Below are 24,714 nucleotides of genomic sequence, written 5' to 3'. Positions count from 1 at the left end.
CATCCTAGTCATTCAAGAGAAAACTTATGGAAGCTAGCCCCCAAAACAAGCAGGAGCTGAAGATACAGTACAGCTGCCGTACAGGCCTGGAAGAGCATCACCAGAGAAGCTACTCAGCGATGTTTATGGGTCACAGACTTCAAGCAGTCATTGCATGCAAAGGATATGCAACAAAGTGCTTAACATGACTACTTTCAGAATGTTTGGGATAACATTAATATATCCCTAACATTATGGTGCTCTGAAATAGGGGGTATGTATAAGAAGTGCTGCAGTTTGTAGAAGGTGAAAGTGTATAGAAATACCCTTAAATAAAAGCTGAGAATCTGTACTTTTAACCACACATGAACAGCTTGATTGTAAATGTAAAGTGGTGGAGTACAGAGCCAAATCGAGAAAAAAATGTACTTGTCTCAAACTTTATGGAGCATACAGATGGATTTACTGAGACAATACTGGGCTTATAAGCAGAATAGTGTATCTAAACAGCTATAGACCACATTATACATAACTACTGGTGAGGTACTACCTAGTTTAAGTTTAGTTATTCAATAATCTACATCTCTCCAAAGGCAAATGTGCATTAAAATATTCTGCAGTTTTGAGTAATGCAGAAAAAGAAAGTAATGAGTAATGGTTTCTTTTTATGGATCTCTTCTTCATGAGGAACAGCTACCAACTCCAACTCATCATGAAACATGTGCATAACTGACCCTCAAAAGTTTTACAACAACAGAATATAGTAAATAAAAGGGAAACATACTATCTAGAATGTCAACACAAACATATAAAGCCTGACAGATTTTTTCATTTAATCTGAGAACCTCCTTTATCATGTTAACCCAGTCATACCTAAAATGTCACTTTCCTACTTCCTGTCTTTGTTTGCATTTAACTATTTATAATAAATGAATATGTGATCTCTCATATTTTGACAAACAAGCGCATTTTACACACAGTACATGCTGATGAAACCAAATCCAAAAAATTGTCATTTCTTGTGAGGACAGAAATGGATGATTCTTTAGTTACAGGAGAATGAATATGCTTATGTAATAAACTCAAGAGCAGGTTGCAGCAATCACAGGCAGGCTCTCTTCAACTGCTTCAATGTCTAGGTCTTCATCTCCTCAGCTTTTCAAGATGTACAGAAGTGATTTTCAGTGGTTCCAAGTTAAATGCATTTCAACACGGAATGTGAAATGAAATTGCGTAATTATTCACAAGAACTCAGTTTGAGTAACTGAAACATGACTGGCCAGTATTTTGCTGTTTCTAACCAGTATCTTGTGTCTTGAAGATGCCAGAATGCAAGTTGCTTCTCATCAATTTTAAAGCTATGACTAAGGCCACTATTTGGCCAAAAACGAGAATATATTGCCATCTAGTGGTCATATTTTGCAAACGCAGTAGATCTAGCTATATTTGACCATTTGAGGTTACAGAACAACTCAGATTATGAAAGCATAATCCCAACCCCAATACAGTTAAAAGTAACAAGCAGTCAAATAATTTGCGTATATTTCTTTATTATAATTTTAGAAACTGAACAAAACAAATGTTTAGAAAACAGTTAATGTTGGAGCTGAACAGATTTAAGGTATTCATATTGATTATCCATATTTTCCATTATTCCAGAATATTTATTTTACATCCAAAATGTGATGCATACTCAACCTTTAATGCAGAAATAAAATTTTATCAATATTTGTGTGTGTCACAGCTGCCACTATTACTTAAACAGTTCATCTTTTTGGTTTTACAAGCTACTGAAATGCAATGTCTACATCTTTCATCAAGGAAAGGATAACCAAACATTATGCCTGAAAATCTGAAACTCCAGAGAGGGTAATTTCCATGAAGAATTGAGAAGCCGTAAGAGCAAAATGATGCTTATTATAAGGACGTCCGTTTTTTTTTCTTTTTTTTTAAACAAAGAAAGCATAGATAGATGTAATCCAAATCACAATGTGCACATACAAGACTGTACCTAAAAGTTTTCTCCCCTCTATTTTTCAAAAATCAATTTTTTTCCAGTTTAAGTGTACTGGATATATGTACAATATTACAAATGACAAAGGAAACACCCTCAATTCTTTTTTTCTTCTTCCAAGTAACAAACATTGGTCATTTTAACTGCTACTCCACAAACTCTCACCAAGTAAAACCACTAAACCCATTACAAATGACCTCACAGCTGCTGGGGAACTGAAATATTTTTGCTTTTATTCTGACACCAGAACATCGTCTCTATAGCTGAACTTCAAATGTAGGTGGACATCTGTGAAAAAAGGACTGCATCAAGTGCTTAGACTGAAAATAAGCAAGACTGGTTCTGTTACATTAACAAGCCAACTTTCAATTAAAAACAATACTGAATTGAAAATAAAAAGGATATCTTCACTAAAAAAAGGCAGAATCTGTCATGTATTTTTCCACGTGCCGCCATTTTATGTGCGCACATGAACCATGACTGATTCAACACAGCTTTCTACTGTTTAACATAAAAAGGCACTCCTGTGCTACTACATTGAAATGATGCAACCAGGGGAAAATGGGAAAAATACCAAGTGTAAAAGAAAAGGAGCAATATGCACCTCCAAACGTTCACATGCAGTGATAAAACTGTCTCTCAAATTTATTACCAAGGAAGAAGAAACAAACATTATTAAAGATAGTAAAATATGCACAGATTACTGGTTCTTCAATTCGCTTTCAAATGACAAGCTTGTATAAAGCTGGAGAGGTGAGGTGTCACCCTCCAGTCTGTCCGTTCATTTGGGAGAGCTCCTTCATTACCCATCACCACCTTCTCCACAGCAGCCACACTTGCTTTGCACCTCCACTGTTTTGGTTAAAAAAGTTCACTTATCTATTTACACCAAGTTTTCCTTTTCGACATTAATGGTCCAGAAGTGCCAACACAAGGCAGACAGAAAGAAGAGAATGCTCAGTACTACGGACTACTGTTCTGTTCGGTCTGAGTAACTATCAAGGCTATGAACTATCGCGGAACAATAAAGAACAGAACACATTTTTGTGACCATTACTTATGTTGGACTATATAGTTCTCCGATACAATGTATTCATAGATAGATTTTTACACAGAAGATTAACAGAAGGCAGCCTCAATATAAACCAGTATAATGCATCTGAGATATTACTGGACTAGGCGAAATAAAGCTCAGACAAGAGCCCTTCACAAAAGGCTACAGCTCAGGCAGCTTAACATCTTTTGGACATGTCATATTTTTCAACAGAAGCAGAGAAGCACGAAACAACCATCAGCCAATTCCGCTTAAATTTAAAGGCACGGATACACCTATTCACACAATGCTACGTTAACAGGAGCAAGGATGACCGAAGCTGCAACAGTCAAGGCTTGTGTAGCGGACAGTGACAATGGCAGCATAGCTAGTGTATTTTACAGTGCACATCATCACTGGGCTGGGAATGGTCCAGGGACAGTTTTAAGGAGCGGGTGTGCAAGGCAAACCCCCAGGTTCCTCAACCACCCACACGCTTTTAAACATGTTCAGTTTTCGTACATCTTAAATGGGAGCATCTGTGAATCTGAAAAGCACCCACTCATTCTGACAAAACTCATCAGGGGACTTAACGTACGCTCATTCTAAATGGGGTAAGCTTGTCCAAACTTCTTCTGAAACATTGCCTAGGTCACCACAAACTGTAAAACTGGTTAACTGGGAAAATCACAGCTTTTAAAAAAATGTTGTGCGGCATCCTAGTCATGTTATATTTTAGGACAGGTACACTGTAAGCATTGAGATTTTATTGTCTGTAATTCGTAGCTGGAGCAGTGCTGGACCCACTGCCACTGCTGGTGTGAGTGGGAAATAGAGCCGTTTGTGGCTCAAGCAGAGCTGAGTGACGGGTAAAATGGGTCTCGACTCAATGTCACTCCAGTTCATTGAAAAATACATTTAAACCAGCCAGCCAGCTTGAACAATGCATAGACGCAAGTCTCTTTTCTGAAAGTTCAGAAGCATATTCAGGAAAATAGAAGTCCTGCAGTGACATGAATCCAGACCAAAATGTCATACCGTCTTCTCCAAAATCGAGATTTTGCCATGATGAAAAGCTAGTACTTGGTTGGAAACATTGTTAAGTAGTGTAGTGACCGCTACATAATTCATAATCAAAAGAGGGTAAAAGCCAAACTGACAAAACATACAGGCACAATCACCAGAGGGATGGCCATTTTCAGTAATCTAATATTATTAAATGTTTCTTCAAACCAAATATTTAAGTGGCAAAATCACTCTGTGAATCTGGTTTAATGCAAATCAATGGTGTGGGTCAGCAATTCTCCAGGCACCACAGACAGTGAGAAAACAATCCTTGACTGAATTTAAGCATCCTAAGTCAGTTCATGGTTAAATTCAAGCAATATTATATTTGCATAATTACTTCAAAGGACTATAGCACATGTGTTTGTAATGGGGTCACCACCCAGATTAAAATATCACAGACAACTTCATCCAGGGTTTTGCAAGCACATTATATCATATCCAAACAACAGTTTAACAACAATAACAACACGAGTGACTTGGTTAGCATTGTTATCCAGGTGACAGATAATCCTGCTTGCTCTGAATTGACAGCGTGCGCACTTGTTGTGCTTTCAGCTGGAGATGCAGCCAGACTCATCAATCGTGCGTTTTGTGCTGGTTCTCACGGAGAGTTGGGACAATACTTCAGGGCACAGTTTGGACTCAAAGGCGAGCACTGCCTCGAAGAAGACGCTGACCAATGGTAGGGCAGAGATGGGAAACCGCTGGTACCTTAGCCTATCAGGAGGTTAGCTAGGCATCATGGGAGACTAACCCCTGCTTCCAAAGAGGAAGCAGACAAGTTAGCCTTTCATTTGAGCTGCTGGGACCAGAAGCAGGGGGTCTGCGATGGCCATCAGGGCCACGATGACCGCAAACGCAGCTGCTTTGTCCCGCGCTGCTCCTTACAAGGCCGGGGTGGAGTAGGGGGCTGTGGGATGTGTGTGTGGGGGGGGTTGCTATGGGGGTTGCTATGGGGTGAGCTGCTCGTCCTCGATGTGCAGGCTGCTGGGGGGACACAGGAGGGGCTGGCTGGAGCTGTTGGTGCTCTGGCTCTTCAGACTCTCTGTGGACTCTGATGACCCTGCAGACAGAGAGACAGACAGACAGACAGACACAGTGAGAGGGGTCCCTGGGTCTGGAGCAGAGCCCCAGCAGACACCCCTCTGAAAACGGGACAGGCAGAGGCTCTGGCTCCGAAAAGCAGTCAGATTCTAAATGCCTGCCCCAATCACAAGGGCGCCATGTTAAACGTGCTATCTCAAGTCTGTCTTCCACACTTTTGGCTTGATCACACCTTCTCAGAGATACTGCAGTAACTGGGTCTCCAACAGAGCATTTATGCAAATGGAAAAAGACTGAGGCTGAACAGGCAGCTACATAACTCATGCACAAAACTTCATTCTGATGTATCAAAATGAAAGACGCATCCATGAGAAAAGGCACAGATTGCAGATATATTAAGATTGTGAAACATAAAACATTATCCTGTAATTCAGTAACTGATACATAAAACCCATAGCATTTTATGAACACGCAATACGTTATATTAAATAACAAAAAAGAAAACTACGCAACTGAAAGAACTGATGGTACTAGCACAAGCCGGCCCAGCAGCAGCTGAAAGGGCTCAGGCGACAGTAACACAGGGACAGGAGGGGGAAAAGAGGAAAGCAGACCTACCAGAGTTACTCCTCAATACCGATAGAGCAGGAGTCGGGGCCTAGGGCTGCCGGGGCGGGGCCGGGCCGAGGCAGAGGCAGAGGGAGAGGGAGAGGGCAGGCAGGGGAGGGCGAGCGAGGTTAGAGGATGAGAGCAGAGAACAGCTCAAACGCTCGGGCTGAGAATCAGGGACTGAGAGCAAGTTAGAAACAGGAAGAATGGCACCTGCACAGGCGCCTGGTCAGCTTGCGTATTAGTTCACATCGATTACATGCGTTTAGTAAACCACAGCACACGTGAGGCAGTCAGAGTTTGAGTGCCGCTAAAGCATGAGGGAAGTTTGTTAATGGAGGGAAGAATGGATCCATGGGTCTTTTTCCTTCTAGAGATATTTCACAGATACTGGATATAGTCCCTAGTCTACACCTGAAGTCCAAACTGCAATCATGAAAAAAATACTATTAAAACAAACCCCTAATTAGCCAACAGCAGTCAATTTTTTCACAGACCAAGTCTGGGTCAGTAAGATATTACACACAAAATGCATAAGAAAAATAGTAAAGAGGCAGGACGTTGCAAATATTAGCTTATCAGTCATTCAGGTTAGTGTCTCTGTTATAGTTTACTGCTCTGCTGTGTGAGTTCTATGCTGAAACACATCACGCACTGCCACAGGCAGTTCACCAGCACTTACAGCAGCTGAATGAATTAATCTGCTCATAACACCACAAGCCATCTCAGCTTTCCAATCACAGGCATTACAACCTGCACTGCTCTTACCCAAGGCTAACATCACCAAGCTAGCTGAATGAGTTAAAATGCTGCTCTACTGCTCTGGCACCCTTAAAAAAGATATAGGTTTGAATTGGTGAGCAGCAGCAGCTAACGGATGGGTGGCAGCCACGGTTCCTGTTCTTTAATTACACAGATTGTCAAAGCGGGGGGTGTTTGGGTGCATGTCTGCCTCTGGAGGGAGATCGGCTACAGGGCTAACAGGAGGACGGGGAGCATAGTGCAGCTAAAGGACAGTTAACAGAGGTGTGGTGTCCATCTTCTGACTGTCAGCAACTACATTCAATACTTCTGATCCAACCCCCGCATTTCATAAACAATGTACCATCTAATCTGTTTGAACATGAATATCACATTCAATAATACCACTGGGCACTAACTGACAGAGGACTCTGGCTTGGCTGTGATACGGTGGGGTGAGTTGTGGACAGGACAGAGACCTGCAGGACGGCTCACCTGGCAGAGACAGCTCCACGGGCGGGTCGCTGTCGGTCTTGGTCAGGCAGCTGTGCTCGCTGCTGCAGTCCTGAAGGATCTCGGTCACAGAGCGCGGCCGGTCCTCTGCGAGCGGGGGGGGGACATCAGTCAGAATGGAGCTACGCACCGCCGCGCTCAAATATTCATGAGCCCGTGGAACAGACACCAGCAACTGTATCCACAGAGTGCTGCAGCCATCATCGTCGATGACTGACTCAGAATGGACCAGACTTCATTCTTATTTATTAGTCAAATGAAGTCATGGCTGACCTCACACTCTTACCACAGGTACAATAAAGCACTAAAGACTTAGATTCCTAACTCTGCAACTCGAGCCAGCGTTCACTATGTAAGACGCGTTAGGGTAGTATTTTGAGTGGAAATCCATCCCAGATCCCAATCGCCTGCCCTCAGCCTCACCTTCATCCGGGGTGACCGACTCTGGAGCTTCTTCAGCTGCTGTGGCCTGCAGAGAGATGGGAGCACCTTAGCTGTCTGAATAAAGGGCGGCCACTGAGCAGAGGACAGAGTGCAGTAGAGTGGAGTGTATGTGCTGGCAGGAGACAATTGTATACAGCGGTGAGTGTGCTGATAGGAGACTGATTTATATAGATACAGCGGTGAGTGTGCTGATAGGAGACTGATTTATATGATACAGCGGTGAGTGTGCTGATAGGAGACTGATGTATATGATACAGCGGTGAGTGTGCTGATAGGAGACTGATTTATATAGATACAGCGATGAGTGTGCTGATAGGAGACTGATTTATATAGATACAGCGGTGAGTGTGCTGATAGGAGACTGATTTATATAGATACAGTGGTGAGTGTGCTGATAGGAGACTGATTTATATAGATACAGTGGTGAGTGTGCTGATAGGAGACTGATTTATATAGATACAGCGGTGAGTGTGCTGATAGGAGACTGATGTATATGATACAGCGGTGAGTGTGCTGATAGGAGACTGATTTATATAGATACAGCGGTGAGTGTGCTGATAGGAGACTGATGTATATGATACAGCGGTGAGTGTGCTGATAGGAGACTGATTTATATAGATACAGCGGTGATTGTGCTGATAGGAGACTGATTTATTTGGATACAGCGGTGAGTGTGCTGATAGGAGACTGATTTATATAGATACAGCGATGAGTGTGCCGATAGGAGACTGACGTATACGATAAAGCGGTGAGTGTGCTGATAGGAGACTGATTTATATAGATACAGCGATGAGTGAAAGGGACTCACCTCAGTTGAAGCGAGGCTGCTGGACAGCAGAGCGTGAGGCTGTGCGTCAGAGACCTCTGAGAGCTTTTCCTCATCCTCCTCCTGGATGGGGGACGACGGGGACCTCAGGGTGCTGCAGGAGGCGGACACACCGTCAGCCTGTTTCAACTGCTTACTACTTAGCCATGCACGCTTTATCTCTGAGCAGCTGTATCCGCTGTGCTACGCTGACAGGAAATAGACATCACTTTGAAGTACTTTTCTGAGGGGACACACAGGTCTGTCAGAGAAATAGAATTTTTTAAAGCCTGCTGCAAGTTTTTGAGTTTGATAAATTCTGTGGCAGACTTTGTCAGCGCAAGTGGTAAACCTTTTTATACTTCAAACGCTGAACCCTAACTGCTAAATTCTCACATTTTGTGCAAAGCACCACACTGTGGTCACAAGGCAGACTTCGCACCACGTCCTCGTAAATCAGCTCTCCCCAGGGTGCTGTGAGTCAGCAATGCCAGTCGCATCCGTTGCCAAGGACAACCTGACATGACGCTCGGGTATGGGGCTGGACACGGACACTCTGTCAGTGACTCACAGCCTGACGCACACACGCAGCTCCTCTCTGTCTCTCTGCATAAGGGCCAGGGACAGGTGGGGCCAGGGACAGGTGGGGCCCGGTGCAGCTATAACACCACAAGGCCATCACAAGGCAACAGAGCCATGGCAGAAATACACAGGCTGAACACTGGGAGTGCTGATAACATTCACAATCATTCACACGTTCAGTTTATAACTCTCTGTGAACACATCTGCCCTCCTGGGTTGGGTGGTCTCATCCATCAGCTCAAATACAAATGCATGTCACCAATCTGTGGGTTATTTTCATAGTTATTTTAATTTTTTGCTGCATTTTACTTACAAGCCTCGTACAGAACAGTATATATCTCAATGTTTTGCATACATTTTTGCTTCCTGTGTAGTTTTTTGTTATATATTTTAGATTGATGTATTAGGTGAAGTTGCAAGCTAAATAATGTATTCTAAAGTTAGCTGACTAGGTAACCAACTACCCATGTTAAATCAGACAACTAGTCTACAGTCATTACAGTCTGAAATTCCAACTACAAAAAATACAGATGGATTATATAAAATACACTATATGACCAAAGGTATCTAGACACCCCTTGGTCTGGGGCCATTTCTCATGGTTTGGACTAGTTCCCCTTAGTTCCAGTGAAGGCAAATCCTAATACAATGACATTCTAGATGATTCTGTGCTTCCAAATTTGTGGCAACAGTTTGGGAAAGGCCCTTTCCTGTTTCAGCATGACAATGCCCCCGAAAGACAGCAAGGTCCATATAGAAATGGTTTTGTCATGAACTGTACGGAATTAACTTGGCTGGCCTGCACAAAGCCCCGGCCTCAGCCCCATGCAACACCTTTGGGATCAATCGGAAAGCCAACTGTGAGCCAGGCCTGATCGCCCAATCAATGCCTGACCTCACTGATGCTCTTCTGGCTGAATGGAAGCAAATCTGGTAACTGAGCAAATCAAGGAATTCCTCAGTTACCAGCAAGTGACATTAAAGTAGAGCATACATATAAATGCTAGCAGTAGCATCAGCAGCACGGTGCCACATCCTGTTGCTGATGAGCCTACCTGTCAGGTGACTTGCTAACCTTCCCCTTCTGCAGCCCAGCGTCCGCGGAGCGCTCCGCCGAGCCCAGCGGCCGGCCGGACAGAGGCAGGGGCTCTCCCATGCCCCCCGAGAAGTTGATTTCGTCGTAAAGGGGGGCCGAGGGGATGGAGGGGGACACGGAGCGCAGCCCGTTCAGGGCCTCCAGCAGGGAGATGGGCTCAAAGCCCGGGGGGATGTTGTCTGAGGTCTGGAGTAAGAGACAGACACACTGCTCACAGACACACTCGCACAAGATCGCTCAGTCAACCAGAAGATCCATTTGCTGCTTGTTTACTCTGATACCACTTAATTTAGTCCCACATGAATAATACAATCTTTCTCCCCCCTCCAGAAACAAACACAAGGCGAGTTAATGGTCAGAGAAATATCAGCTGGACAGTAGCCATGTCTTTTAAAAGACGGCCTGCTTATTTACAGTCCCAGGCCCGGCCTGGAAACCCCCAAGGTTTCTGTTTACCAACTGCCATCATTTCAGTGCCAAGGGGAAAGGGCTGTTTAAGAAAGAGAGAGCAAAGTTCACCCTGCACTCCCACCCTGAACCGCACTGCATGTGAGAGGTGCATGAACCGGCCCTCTCGCTGCCTCCCCTGACAGGACCAGTCTGGGGGACACGGGTCAGCAGGAGCCCATGTCTGCTGATTTCACCTCACTTCTGTCCGACCCTTTTGTAACTCATTTTTGTAAAATGTATTGACAGCATTGATGAGCCACCATGCCCCATGCATTAGAAATATCACACGGCTGTGTGATGCAACTATATTGCTTATTGCGGAAAGGTGGGGAAAGGCGTGCTTGACTACGATACTGTGAATACATTTCTTTTTTGTTAGCGGAAATACCGAGTGGTCGTCGTGCTCCATGGTCTGCGCCAGGACGGGGCTGAAGGACACGGGGGAGAGTGCCCCGGGCTTCTTCCTCACCGCGCGGATTTGGAGCAGGGCTCGGAAGGCTGGGGAGAGAGAGGGGGGGAGAGAGAGAGAGTCTGAGCGCACCGCTAAACCGCACAGGCAGCAGGGCCCTCGTAGCGCACGAAACGCCCTTAATCGAACCTACGCTTTTTTCCCCTTCTCGTTTCTTGATCCTTAGGTTTAATTTTTAGCTTCACAAAGGGGTAGTCGTGCAAGTATCTGCACAGCTGTTACGACTGCAATGCAGGGTTAACACCATATCACCGACGAAGCTTGGCGGCATGGTATTTATAGACAATGGGCTATTAAAATCGGCGACAATTTGTGTTTATTCTTAGTTCTCAATCACATTTCCTCTGGGGAAATTCCAATCAATCTAGCAAAATACTACAATGCATGGACGCTTACGAAAAACAAACAACCTCTTGCCCCCAACTGATAGGGAACAATATAGAAGTAACGCTGAAGCTGCCAGTTTGCATTAGAGAACCGAACAGGAACAAAGCACAGCAACCATCTCAGTGCTGCTATGGTTACAAAGACACACACTTTCCACCAGGGGTCTCCATTCTGCACAGCTCAGATGGGTAAGAAATGTATACCAACAGTGAAGTCAAGCCATACCATGACCTGGCCCATTTGTTTCAGTTGAATTATTAAGTAATAATTAAATAACTGAAGCCAAATGCATCAATAATACTTGGGTCTTAAAACATTCAGAGGACCACAAGACATTACAATCAAACAAGCAAATGAATATTTAACATTATGAGTATGAATAGTTTATATGACCAATAGCTAGAGGGTGCTTCTTCAGAAGTAATCAGAGGAACGCAGGCCAAATGAACCGCACCCTGCTCAGGCAGGACAAAGCCAACTGGCTCTCATCACCACAGAGCCCGGCCAACATAGGGCACAGCTTGTGGCAAGTGCCTTTTCCAATCAGATAGCTCGGCCAGTTTGTAAAATAATAACTCAAGATTATATTATATGAAATATATTCCATAGAGATAAACCCCCAGGCCTCAGCATAAGGATGCATAGAGAATAAAAGGCAGAGAGTGAAAGTTCCACACACCCACACAACCCTTCCCAGGCCCTGCTGAGCTGGGGCAGTACTCACGCAGTCTGCAGATGGGGCAGTGCTCTCACAGTCTGCAGATGGGGCAGTACTCACGCAGTCTGCAGATGGGGCAGTACTCACGCAGTCTGCAGATGGGGCAGTACTCACGCAGTCTGCAGATGGGGCAGTACTCACGCAGTCTGCAGATGGGGCAGTTGTTGGCCTGGTAGCGCAGCGTGTCTGCGCAGGAGTTGCACAGGCACAGGTGTCTGCAGGGCAGGATGAGGGTGTCGCGCAGGTCCGACAGGCACACCACGCACTCGTTGCTGTTGTCGCTGTTCTCATCGTCCGATGGCTGCAAATCAAACACGCGCACATGAACAGTCAGTCTTTAACTCAAAATACCTCACATCCACATATAATCCTAAAAGCACGACTCTGTCAAACAAATTCAACTGTGGCCCAAATAAATCCATAGAGAACATGGATCCTATAGTGATATAGATATAGTGCATCCATTTCATGTCATTGTGTAGGGCAAGTAAAGTCATTGGAAAATAAAAAGTATAATAAATGTGAGGCAAGGAGATTAAGCTGTTGTAAACTATTCAAGCTAAGCTCTACCTTTGTTTCTTGGTTGTTCTTGTTTTCAATCCCATAGATCTCCTGCAGCAGGTAGCTCACACGGTCCACCTGAGCAACAGAGCAATGGAGGTGAGGCAGAGGACTGCACAGCAACAGAGAAACTTGTTCACAAGCAGGTCGCTTAACCGCCTCAGCCACTGGTGAGGTGAGAAAACTGTCCTAGCTGGTGACAAATGCTTCACGACCATCTGGTTCACGTTTATAACTCAAGACTGGACATTCTTTCCACCGAAACCTTAGAAGGCAACAGCTGCCACTTTGTTTTGTAGGATGGTGTCAAAAAACCTGCCTTTGTTTTTCCTTGACTTTATTGAGAAAACACAATTACATTCTCATCCAAAGAAATGTCAGCACCAAGCGCCATTTCACCAATTCTAGACACCCGCAGACCCCGGTTTCACAGAGAGGCCCAATCTGAAGAAAGCCCATGTGAATCAGTACTGCGTGAGGCCAGGTTAGCCTCAGCTCCAGGAAAGACAGTGGCGTGCACTTGCAAGATCGTGCTAAAAAAAGGGATGCTACGCCAGCGCAGGTGTTGACATGAAACAGATGGCTGACAGCTACACTTTGATGCTAATATGAATAGCACATAGCACTGATCAATTTCACGCCATATGGTCAGAAAATATTTTTCATGTTTGGTTAGATAATTCCAGTGTATTAATGTACCAAGTGCTTTACATTACAGGCAATACATTTCTGCAGTCTTGTTTTATCATTAGTATCATTTGTAGCTCAGCTATTCTTTGAATAAAGCAGTTTTTAAAAATGGCTCAAATGATCCTGTTGCTTGTCACTGGCATTTAGTACGTTTTTTTAAATCCAAAGCTTTTTTTTTTTTTAAATCAAACAAGCCACAAGCGCTAAAATAAGGGAAATGGCAGCTAGCTGTGTCAGAATCACTGCAGTAATGACCCAGTAATCGCACCGTGATTGTGACGATTGAAGATTTCCTAGCTGATGCTTCCATTCATGGCAAGTTTACGTGCAGACTGTGCTTCTGACTCACTCAGTCTCCAGTCTCCTAGCTGATGTGAGCAGGGCCTGCGTTTCTGTGTGTTTTCAGAGCCTATAATGATCTTTGTGCAACAGCTGGTTTTTTTTCAGACCACCTCTAAGTTTGGTATGATAATGAGCGAAAACACACACAACCCACTGATGAAAGGCTTCTATTTTCAGACAGGGACTATGGACTGGATATTTTTATTCATTAGTGAGAGCAAAGACAGTATATTCTCAGCATAAAGATAATGGAGTCATTGTGAGAATGACATCACATCACACGGAATGTCTTCCGAGTCAGTATTTATTTATTATGTCTCTTTGGCAAGATCTCTTAAGCCTTTCCACTCAACCATTTCTTTCCTATCTTTAGGGCATAAACCAGAGCAAATCGGGGTGAATGTTTAACTGAGGTTATACTGAAAGCTGGAGGCTAGCACAGCAAACACTTCATGGAAAACTTGGCTGTCTCATTATGAGCCCAACGGCTACGTTACATGCAAGCAAACCGATTTTTTAAAACAGCATTCAAACAAGACACTGTAATCGAAGCACACACGCAAACACATTCATTTACTTACTATTTGCTTCTGCTTTAAAGGCTTTACCGAGAAACTGCCATCAACATGCTGCAAAAATAAGAACGAGGACTGTATTTAGTTTCCCACAATTAGAAATGACATCTGAGGGCTCTCTTATACTCGGTTTCCTGTTTCCCTGTGGCCAGAGAGCCACCAAGCCAGCCTCAGGATCTCTTTGACATGCAATGTCAAATAAGAGAAAAGGGATGAGTGTTACTGAGGGTTCCTGTGAGCTGATTAAAGGCCACAGCGCCTCTTTCACAGGAGCTAATGGCTTTCACGGTGGGAGGAAACTGGCGATGACCTCAGGCCTCGACGGCCCTGCGGAGCCTATAAAACAAAATCACTGGGCTGTGCAGCCTGTCTGCAGCAGCACACATTCTGCATTTCTGCCCAACTCACCCTCACAATAAGCTACAGGTACTTCACAGCAGAGTACAGCTAGTGTACACCTCATTTACATTTAATTACACATTTAGAAACAATTAAAACACAACTCAAAGTAGAGCACAAGTGGTAATACTGGATGTCTGCATAACATATTTGAGGTTGCTGGTCACAGAGAAAAGGCATGATGCATTACAGCCATTTCTAACACCAACAGAGACTAATTTATGCACAAAAATGGGTCCCGATTTAGACGAGGCACGGAAAGCTATACTTACTCTTTCAAAGGCGGCCAGCAGTACATGTGCATGCCCCGTGACTTCTGTAAGAGGAGGCAGTTTTGTTAATGAAACAGGCTAATTGTACACTGAAGTGGGTCACCGGATGTGTTGTGCAAGAACACGGGAGAAAAGTGTCTGCCCGTGGTGCGGAGCACGTTTTAAAGTTCTGGATTCATTCAGGGAGCTACAGTAATTACAGAGCGAGTATGAGAGTTCTGAGAAAGGCCTACCATCCCCTTCATCCACTACTGCCTGGATCACCATGGGGAAGACTCCTCTGTCCAAATCAAAGTTGAGCTGTGGAAAAACAAACACACACACAAAAACAGTAAAACGCAGTTCAGCGTTCACATATCTGCATGTGATGTACTAGCATGCATTCCTCATCTGAATGGTGAGTGGGATCGTCCCCTCAGTTAATTAAGCTGTGTTCAGGACACTTTTAAGGACCCGTTTAGTAAACGTTTAAAATAGACCTGTTACCAAAACTTAATTATCAGCTTCTCATGATTTCTGTCAACTGCATGCTTGAGTCATTTGGCTTCAGGCTGGTGAATTTGGTCAAATCACCATCTTGCAGGTACTTAAAGAAGACATCAGGGGGAAAACAACCACAGCTCCTTCAGCAAACACCTTTTTTAGCTTGTGGCTTGATACCCATGACATATTTACACATATCATGACAAAAGACAGGTGTAATTTTTTTACAATGTAATAAAATGTAGGGTAATTCAGACAGACGTGGTCTATTATCCATAAACTTTGAAAGCAATCATCCCTCCATTAAAATCAATACTGCAGTGCACTGCCTTACATCTGATCCAGGGAAGGGTCTCATGGGATCATGTTCCATTCATAGGGAAAGGCAAGGAAAAAGGAGATCCGCCGATTCATTTTTCCCCACAATGTTGCACAACACTGAAACCACAGAGGAGTCTGGCATTTCCCAATCTGGACTTGAGTACTCCAGGCCAGCTTTGGGTCTGCTGTACCCTGACTTCCCTCACAGCTGTCTGGTAGGAAATGTGCACTAGATGGCCAAAAGTATGCGGACATCTGACATCCAACATCTCAACAGCCATTAATATGGAGCTGGTCCACTCTTTGCTGCTATAATAACCTCCACTCTTCTGGGAAAGCTTGATACTAAATGTTTGGAGCATTGCTGCAGGGATTCAGCCAGAAAAGCATTTGAGAGGTTGGGCACTGATTGGGCGATTAGGCCTGGCTCACAATTGGTTTTCCCACGGATCCCAAAGGTGTTGGATGGGGTTGAGGTCAGGGCCTTGAGCAGGCCAGTCAAGTTCTTCCACACTGTTCTCGACAAAACCATTTCTATATGGACCTTGCTGTTTGCCTGGGGGGATTGTCATGTTGAAACAGGTAAGGGCTTTCCCCAAACTGTTGGGGAAGCAGAGAATCGAGTAGAATGTGATTGAATGCTGTAGCATTAAAGTTAGCCTTCACTGGACCTAAGGGTCCTAGCCAAAACCATGAATAACAGCCCCAGACCAAGGGGTGTCCATATACTTTTGGTCATATAGTGTACCTCTGTTTGTGTCCTTCTACAGTACAGGTTTCTATGGCAGACGCATAGGCGATCACAGAGAGGGATCCAAGACAAACATGACACAGAAAGCTAGAGAAAGAGAATGTGCTTCTGAGGTAGAAGGGAAAATAGTAGTACCGAACATCTTATCTGCAGCCCTAAAAACCTCAAAGCATCGCTCACCTCCTCCTCCTTCCACTCCGAGAAATCGATTTTGAAGGAAGGCAGCGAGAACTGCTGGCTTACTCCTCTCTTGTAGTGCACCGTTTCTGATACCATCGTGGGATTCTTGGGGTTGTACCTACAAGAGAGGAAAATCACTTTCCACACACAGTATTCACAAAAGAGCAGTATACCAACAACGAGAGCGTTGCAGTATAACCACTGGGAATATCCATGGGGCATTGTTGCCTTATTTGAAAATGGTCAGGCATGACTGACTGTAATAGAACTGAACCAATTTCTTGAGATATGACAAATAATTTAATTGGCAGAACTGTCACTGAAAATTCTTTCAACAAGACAGATCGGTCCACATTATCCCACAAAACCACTCAAATGCAAGCTGAAGCAAAAAAATTCACAAAAGTCTGTATATATTAATGAAAACAATACAAATAAATCAGAAAATAAACGCAATAGAAAAACAATTTGATTGTCATTTTAATTAAATCCCAAATGTATCATATAAATTATTTTCAGGTACACCGTAATATAATGAATGTGAATACATATTTCAGTTACAACATAACCCTTTAAACTAAAGACAACACACAATAATGTTGTCGCACAATACAGTGAGCTACAGATGCGATGACAGCTGAGACATCGTGGTAGAATGTGTTACAGAACTGAATCACTGCTGATTGTACCTGAACTATCAATTTAGCCGAATGGAATGACAAAAAAATGTAAACTACATAAGCCACTGAGGTAAAGTATACTGCTGCAAAGCGCAACACATTTCAGAAAAATTAAGACTATAGGTACACGGACAAATCTGACCCACAGGTAAAGGTTCCAATCCTTGTTTACAGCATGTCTGTTGATGATTAAATGCACATACTGACAATGTTGCTCACGGCAAAAGCCTTTCTGAATTACATTAGCAGGAAACAGGCAAATGGAACAAAGCTCTTACACAAGTACCTGTATCTCCACCAAAATCTCACAACTGATTGTGCGCTGCTCCTCCACAGAAGGTATCCATGGAGATTAACAGTTGCTAAGGGCCCTGCCAGTCGGTGTGTCTGAGCGTAGCGTATCCAGGCTTCAAATAATGCCACCAGGAAGAGCCATGGGATGAGTCTTTTTGTTCCTACTTTATTTATTTTTTGCATGAATGTTTGCTGTAAAATATTGCATAATTAAATTTTGTTCGTTTCTTTGTGATGCGGTTGTCTGAATATGTCATCCACGCCTATTGCTCGCCAAATGCATTTATATATGTACACCTCTCTATCTGTCCAAGCGTGCAGGCATAAATAACCATAGATAAACATTATGTGTGGCGACACATACTACACAACTTGCATTACTATTATTCACACATACTACATATGCCAGTGAGTGTGCCAGGACCCTCTCAGCCCCCCTATAGCGTACGGCTTCATGCAGACGTCTCAGAGTCTTACAGTGCCATTCCATTGGTGAATTCCTCGAAGGCTTGGCAGTATATGGTAATGGCCACACGGGCGTCGGCGTCGAAGGTGAACTCCACGCTGTACAGCACCCTGGGCTTCCCTCCTTCCTCTGTAGGGCTGTCAGCGTCATCCTTGTACCTGCGAGACAGCGCCCAAGCGCACAGATGCCAATCATTCTTCCAGAAAGGTATAATACAGTCATTTCACTTTGCTCCCTCCTGCTAGACTGCTCAGTCAAAGGCCAGGAGAATACAATTCCTGCTCCCTAAAAACTGTGATTTCAGGTGTCCACTGTGGATTTGTTTATTCAGCAGCGTGGCAATAAGGCTCATCACGGAAGGTGATCAGCAGTTGAAATATACGATTAGAGGACCTCCAGCTGAGCTTTCCGCTGAGTGTGTGTGAGCCTTCGCTGCAGTACCTGACCAGGCGCAGAGAGTCCTTCCTGATGTTGACCAGGCTCCTCAGGGTCTTCACAGCCTCGTGTGGCGCGGGCGTCACATAAGGGAACTGAAGGGACATGGCAGAGGAAGCACGGCCGTCAGGCTACTGAGGCTAAGAACATGCAGTATGCCTGCAGCTGAGGGCTTGTCTTTCAGAAACAGGGCTCACTTTATCCAGCCGTTTCACTGGCGGTAACATTATGCCTTTGTATAGGTTTAGGCACAATCCATGTGTCAGTAGGAATAAAAAGCATACTGTCCTGCTTTGAGAAGAACAAAAAAGTGGACTTTCAGGAATGCCCAATGGGCATTGCATTTGTGCTTTCAAGTGTATAAATCTTCAAGAATAAATGGTAGCCTTAGAGGGGCACTGTGAATCGCAGCACGGCAATTTCTAACACTACCCTTCTAAGAAAACGGCAGATGAAACATCTGCCGTCTCTGACCTTGAAAGGAACGTGTGCCGGAAACTACATTTCAAACAGCGCCCCACACAGCTGAAGCCCATATCAGTTTGTAGGGGTTGAGCCTGGAGTTCACGGCCAGGCATGTCCAACCAGCAGACACGCACGCTACACAGAACGGGTGTCAAAGTTCTAACGGTCGCAAGACAACTTTACGACACGTGCTGCTTTCTTACTTCAAAGCTTCCTTCAAAGGTCTCAGCCAGCAAAGAGTAAAATAAAAGAATTATTGCTGGGCTACGGCTGTTGAGAGGATATCGGCCATTGTCCCATTACTGATAAAATGATCCAGGCCGCACTTCCTCTTCTTACCTGCACAGGCCTGTTTCCAAGGAAGTTCAGGTCCATGTTTTCTCCAAACAAGTACCCCTCGGGGTGTGGAGTGTCAAACTTTTCCCCTCCCATGAAAAAGTGACTGGCAAAATAGTTTCCTTGAAAAAAAATCAGAGGAGACTTGGTTAGAATCAGGGGAGTCTGAAAATTAGGAAAATATTTCTGAAAGAGCTAGCAGCAGTGATCAATTAACAGACTGTGTCTGGTGATGTGTCAAAGCTGTGATACACCAGACTATAAGCACAAGGAAGAGTTCCTCGTTGCCTTGGTTACCCCCACAATAAATTTGATACAAATAAGAATCCCATGGGTTCAAAATTTCAGCTTTGTTGTTTCAGTAATGTTAGCTTTTACTGACACCCAACTCCTAATAGGGTTTGTCTAAATACTCCTAGAATGAGTTTCAGTTTCAGTACTCCCGTGAGATGTAAAAAAAAAAAAAAAAACCCATTGGAACACACTGTAAAAGGCAGAAGATGGAATGAGTAGGGTCTGTATAAGCTTTTGTCCTGCCAAAACTGTGGTTGCATCGCCATAAAGAGTTAGGCTACTGTACTGGTTTAATTTCGCATTCACTGCTGCAGGACTGAAAACAAATACTCGACCGTGAAAGCTCTAACTGACCTCCAGGGACTCTTACTCTTGACACGCGTAAAAACAAATTGTATTATGCCTTCAGTCAATGCACTGTCCAGCTATTATCAAGATGTAGAGAGAAAGAATGGAGATGGTTTATTGATCTCAGGCCTGAACCAAGGCTATCTGATCTGATGAAGCTGACCACAAGTGTGTTTTATTGCAACACGTGACAAAAACCAAATTTCAAAACTAAAATTATTAAACAACGGCAACTGCAAATGTTCATTACTCAATATGTTAACCCTGCAATTGCATCATGGCTTATTTTCCTAAGTACTCCACAGTATATCAGGGCACTTTTAACAGATGCTGAGATAATTTTTTCCCTATGATGCCTGCTTCAAAGCAGCTTCAACACATACCAAGTATCAGTTAAGCTGTTAAAAAAATTATAGCATAGCTCTTGTACATTAGTCACAGAACAAAGCTGGTGTAACTAACTTTTGCGTTCTTTCATCTGCAACATCCCTGTGACAACACCCTGTAGACAGACATTTTATAGCTGAAAATCTAAGACAAAACAGCCCACAAATCCACAAGAATTTGCAGGTGCTGCATACAAAAACAAAGAAAGGGGCCTTTCCAAGTTGAAATGTTTCGGTGTCGTTCAATAAAGACACTTTGGAGTATTACAGCGATGCACAGGAATGCATTGCCTTTTTGTGAGAACTCATAGCTAAGGCATGCCCACAAGGACCGAATTCTCCAAACAATGATGTCCCTTTTTTTGCTTTTTCTAGTTACATTCACAGTGGGTAGAAAGATGAGAGGTCACCTTATCCAAGATATACTCCAGTTGGAAAGCAGTCACACTCCTTACTCAGTATCTCTTCACAGTACATGTATCCTTTCAGCACTCTCACGTACAATCCTCAGTATGCAGATCATACCCTTTTGTGCCTACGTTTAATATGTCATGTTTATTTTCGTCATAATCTTTTCAACATACACATTCAAGCATACCAAGCTGTAGTAAATTACTGCATAAGATATTGACTAATAATGGAAAAGACATGTCAATTCCAACCCCATAATTACAGAGAAATACAACAGTTAGGCCTATCTCTTGTACTAAATCTATAGGAGCCCAAGTGCTGCCTGGACCTATAGGACAACTCAATAAACATGTGTCAGAGAGGAAACACATTCAAATCAGCACTGAGACTGTAGATTAAGTCAAAATGTAATATTCAAAAAAGCAGCCTAATCATAGTCATTTGAACCTCATATTTATTATAAATGTTTAAATTGTCATTTTTACCAAATGCACAAGCAAAGCTCTAAAGAGACTCTCAGTAGCTTTCTAGGCTCACATTCTAATACTGCTTAATAACAAACCAAGAAAGTTGAAATATTTTGTTATACAAATAAAATGTGTTTAAATTTTCTTTCATATGTTGAAATCTTTGCTAATCTACTTCCACCACAAATGTTGAAACTTGCAGTTTGAATTTTTTGCTGTATGGTGAAACAGGGAGACATCAACACATATAACCAGACAAATATACTGGTTGTTGATATTAGCCATAGAATTGTCACATTGTGCATCCCGAATAATTATGATATCTGTAGTAAAACCATGTCATATTAATAAAATATCTGTATTATACCTAAACATTTATGAAAACCCACTTCCTTCAGAAGATATTAATATTATTTCTCAAGTCAACTAATTATCTGTGAAACTGAGGGTCACATCACAATAAAATAAACTAAGTTTACTTTTGAAAGCCCTTGGTTAATTCGTAAACAGGAGAATACACTGCAGAGGATAAACCACTATGTAAAATGGAGCAGACAACTCAAGAGTCTGAATAAAGTAGCCTATCTCTGTATTACAGTACCAAATGATGTGCATCAGCAGGTACAAGGGTCAGGGAGTGACAGCGTAGTATATCATCCTGAACCAAGTTCCCATCATCCTCTGTGTTCATTGTCTTATTGCATATGGACCACCTGCACACATTTTGTACATCAGAATCATAATTCACTAACAATATTTAGGCAATTGCATGATGAATTTGATAAGTATGACACTTCATTTTTTTCCATTTAAAGACAAGTTTTCAACACAAGGAGAGACAAAGCAATAATGAACATCTGCTGGGACTGTTATAAGTGCACAGTGGAGAAAACAAACACCTAATCAGGCAACGCCCGAATCATGAAAACCTCAATAATGACAAGTTCCTAGGATTTGTCAGTGGCTTGTCTGGAATCAATGATTATCCCAAGACATGGGCCAGATCTGTTCATCATCTCCTCCACTGCATGGGAATTCACATCCACTAATCTTCCACTGGCCAACACATCATAACTGAGGTTGAAATCGATGTCCCAATGTGGAAAATGTTTTAAGGCGTCTTTACTTTCCAACCACTAAGGAAAAAGCTGCACACAACCATACTCCTACAGGGCCCTGCATCTCACACACTCTGCTTCAATCAAAGCTAGTGTCTAACAACTTCAAAGAAAGAATGAAAGAAAGAAAGAACTTATTGACTTCGGTAATAAGCTGTTCTTGTTCTCTGTATAATAATTGCATAATTCAACTTGGAGTTCAACCTTGGCGGTCAAGACCGGTACAAAACGTATTTTTCCATTCAGCCCCACTATTGCTCAGCAATAACCCCCAGGTGAGACATCCATCACCAGTTCCCGGACACCAACTACGCCTGTCGCCGTGCTTTTGCCACAGTCACTGAATTCCAAGGTCATGCCCAGTTCACAAAGCACATGCGGTGTTCGCACGCTGTGCAGCATTAGAAATATCTGGGTACGAGCTTCATAAACTCTGCACATGACATAGAAATACCTAGAATGTGCCCACAGGTTCGAACTCAATATAATGAAAATAATATTGTAGGAGATGTATCAAGCTATGATTGATGTAGCTAGCTTTGCTACCAGCATATCATTATTCAACAGCACACAATAATCAACATTTTACTACAGTCAATTTCTCGTCCTTTCCAGTCGGACAATTTGGCTTTGAAATGTGAAAATGATTAGTTAGGATAGTAAGGCGTAACAAAGGTAACCACTCATTAACATGATAGAAAGCGCAACCCCAATCATCACGTACATCACCGTAACATAGTGAGCGGTTTGATATCATTTAGTTATGAGCTGTAACAGCTACAGTAGCCCATGTCTATCAACACCTCGCCTCTGCTTCGAAGATAACCGTTAGCTAGCTAACGTTAGATGTAAGGCACGTAGTAAATGTTGTTGTCCTTTTTTTTGTTTTTTGCTTGTCATTAACTAGCATGCATAGCTAGTAACTTAATCTCGTTAATTATCAATCAAACGTCAACAAACTATTGTTAAATAGAATAACGTTGGACTTCTAGGACTGGCTGTTGTTTTGTTATTTTAGCTAGCCTGGCCAGTTAACAAACACTGGTAAGCTAGTGCTAGCTACATTTATCTAGCCATCTGACTAGCTACAGCGCGCTCTTGGAAATAATAGCTAAATTCCACACTAACTATATTCAGATTACGAACAGGTAAATAGATAAACACCTACTTACCGGATTTGGGAGGGTATCTGTACGCTGAATTGGCTTGGATATCAATATCCTCAACACCAGCAATTCTCCGGCTGAGTATTGAGCCCATCTTTAAAGCGCAAACCCTTTAAATATAAATTAAATAATAAAAATACTATTGTTACAAAACTTTCACCGATTTCAAAAGAAACGCATACTTTGGTATGATCAATAAAAATCTGACTGGCCTGCAATCTAGCTAGCTAGATACTTAAAATGGTTGTTTTAACGACGTCGTCGGTTTAAAGATACGGAATCAGTCTCTAGCTAGCCAGCTAGCGAACGTTAGCTGGCTAACTAGCTCTACCTTTTCTTAGGTCTGAATTTTGAGATTTATGACTTTCAAAAGCAGCGTATATCTTCTGACACACTGTTACCTTTGACGTTCTACGTAATTACAGGAACTGTTCTATGAATGTACAAATACAATCATAAAACATAGTCAGACAAACAAACAAACAAATAAAAAAACAAACAGAAGACTGGGTTGTTTTTTCTGCCCCGGCAGCAACAGCAACAGGGTGTCGCGCGACATACGTGATTTGCCCGCCCCGAATTAAACCAAAAGGGAACTATGGGATATGTAGTTTCAACAAATACTGGGATCAGCCTTTTACAAATGCCTCGAGAGACCCAAACTATGTGCACTTTGAAAATGATGAAAAAACTTAAACCAGTCCAACCAAACTATGAGTGGACTTTCTAAAGTTGTTTTTGCAAACAAAGCTTTTGCATTCACTTTAGTAGCTTTCTGCAACTAAATCTAAATTTGTTGGACCCAAAACATGCGGCTGCTGTATGTATGTGTGTGTGTGTATATATATATATATATATATATATATATATATATATACACACACACACACACACACACACACATATTGTAATGGTTGATGGAACGAAATAACTATCTCATTAGATGGGACATAGGCTTGAATGGTTTGTGAACCTCTGTAGAACCTTTTACAGAATGAAGGGTAGTTGTTTAGGTGGGTTAGGAATGCAAGGGATTGTGTAGTCAATTACACAAATCGAATAGGTGTATATAACAATAACAGGATCATTTTAGCACATTCTTTGCACCATTGGAATTTGCATTAACCATAGTTTCAAAATTCATTAAAAAATCAAGCCAATAACTGGAGCACTGGAGCAAAAAGGGAAGAATCATAATAACTGGTGTACATAACATTGTGAACATCGATGATAATTAGTATTATTGAGCAACATATATCAAAATGACCTCGAATGGTTGGACATTGTTAACCATGTTGACTGTCAAATGATCTTTCACATCG

The 24,714-nt window shown here is 42.8% G+C and overlaps 1 protein-coding gene across 3 annotated transcripts; it reads right to left on the bottom strand.

Annotated features, from left to right (window-relative positions):
• Nucleotides 1–1,509: 1,509 nt before the first annotated feature.
• On the bottom strand, nt 1,510–23,954 carry mgrn1a (mahogunin, ring finger 1a). 3 transcript variants are annotated; one of them, XM_035404355.1, is made up of 17 exons: nt 23,399–23,954; nt 19,206–19,324; nt 18,408–18,496; nt 17,978–18,124; nt 16,527–16,644; nt 15,025–15,091; nt 14,792–14,835; nt 14,127–14,174; nt 12,523–12,591; nt 12,094–12,253; nt 10,767–10,876; nt 9,888–10,114; nt 8,254–8,365; nt 7,425–7,470; nt 6,984–7,088; nt 5,757–5,802; nt 1,510–5,157 (listed from the first exon to the last, which is right to left on the bottom strand). In XM_035404355.1, the coding sequence occupies exons 1-16, from the start codon at nt 23,484–23,486 to the stop codon at nt 5,762–5,764; spliced, it is 1,590 nt and encodes a 529-aa protein (XP_035260246.1). In that variant the 5' UTR covers nt 23,487–23,954; the 3' UTR covers nt 1,510–5,157; nt 5,757–5,761. The 3 variants fall into 3 exon arrangements, with proteins under 3 accessions (XP_035260246.1, XP_035260245.1, XP_035260244.1); XM_035404354.1 differs by lacking the exon at nt 5,757–5,802 and having other exon boundaries at nt 23,399–23,502; nt 23,794–23,954; XM_035404353.1 differs by lacking the exon at nt 5,757–5,802.
• Nucleotides 23,955–24,714: the final 760 nt, after the last annotated feature.

The sequence above is a fragment of the Anguilla anguilla genome, chromosome 2 (genome assembly GCF_013347855.1).
Source record: "Anguilla anguilla isolate fAngAng1 chromosome 2, fAngAng1.pri, whole genome shotgun sequence".
Taxonomy (NCBI): domain Eukaryota; kingdom Metazoa; phylum Chordata; class Actinopteri; order Anguilliformes; family Anguillidae; genus Anguilla; species Anguilla anguilla.
This window is presented reverse-complemented; position numbering and strand designations above follow the sequence as displayed.

Excerpts from the sequence above, each read along its gene's own strand:
- mgrn1a (XM_035404353.1), bottom strand. The coding sequence starts at position 23,486 with ATGGGCTCAATACTCAGCCGGAGAATTGCTGGTGTTGAGGATATTGAT. Across the intron at positions 14,836-15,024 it reads AGTAGTGGATGAAGGGGATG|AAGTCACGGGGCATGCACAT; the intron begins GTAGGCCTTTCT and ends CTCCTCTTACAG. Across the intron at positions 7,471-8,253 it reads GCAGCCTCGCTTCAACTGAG|GCCACAGCAGCTGAAGAAGC; the intron begins GTGAGTCCCTTT and ends ATCTCTCTGCAG.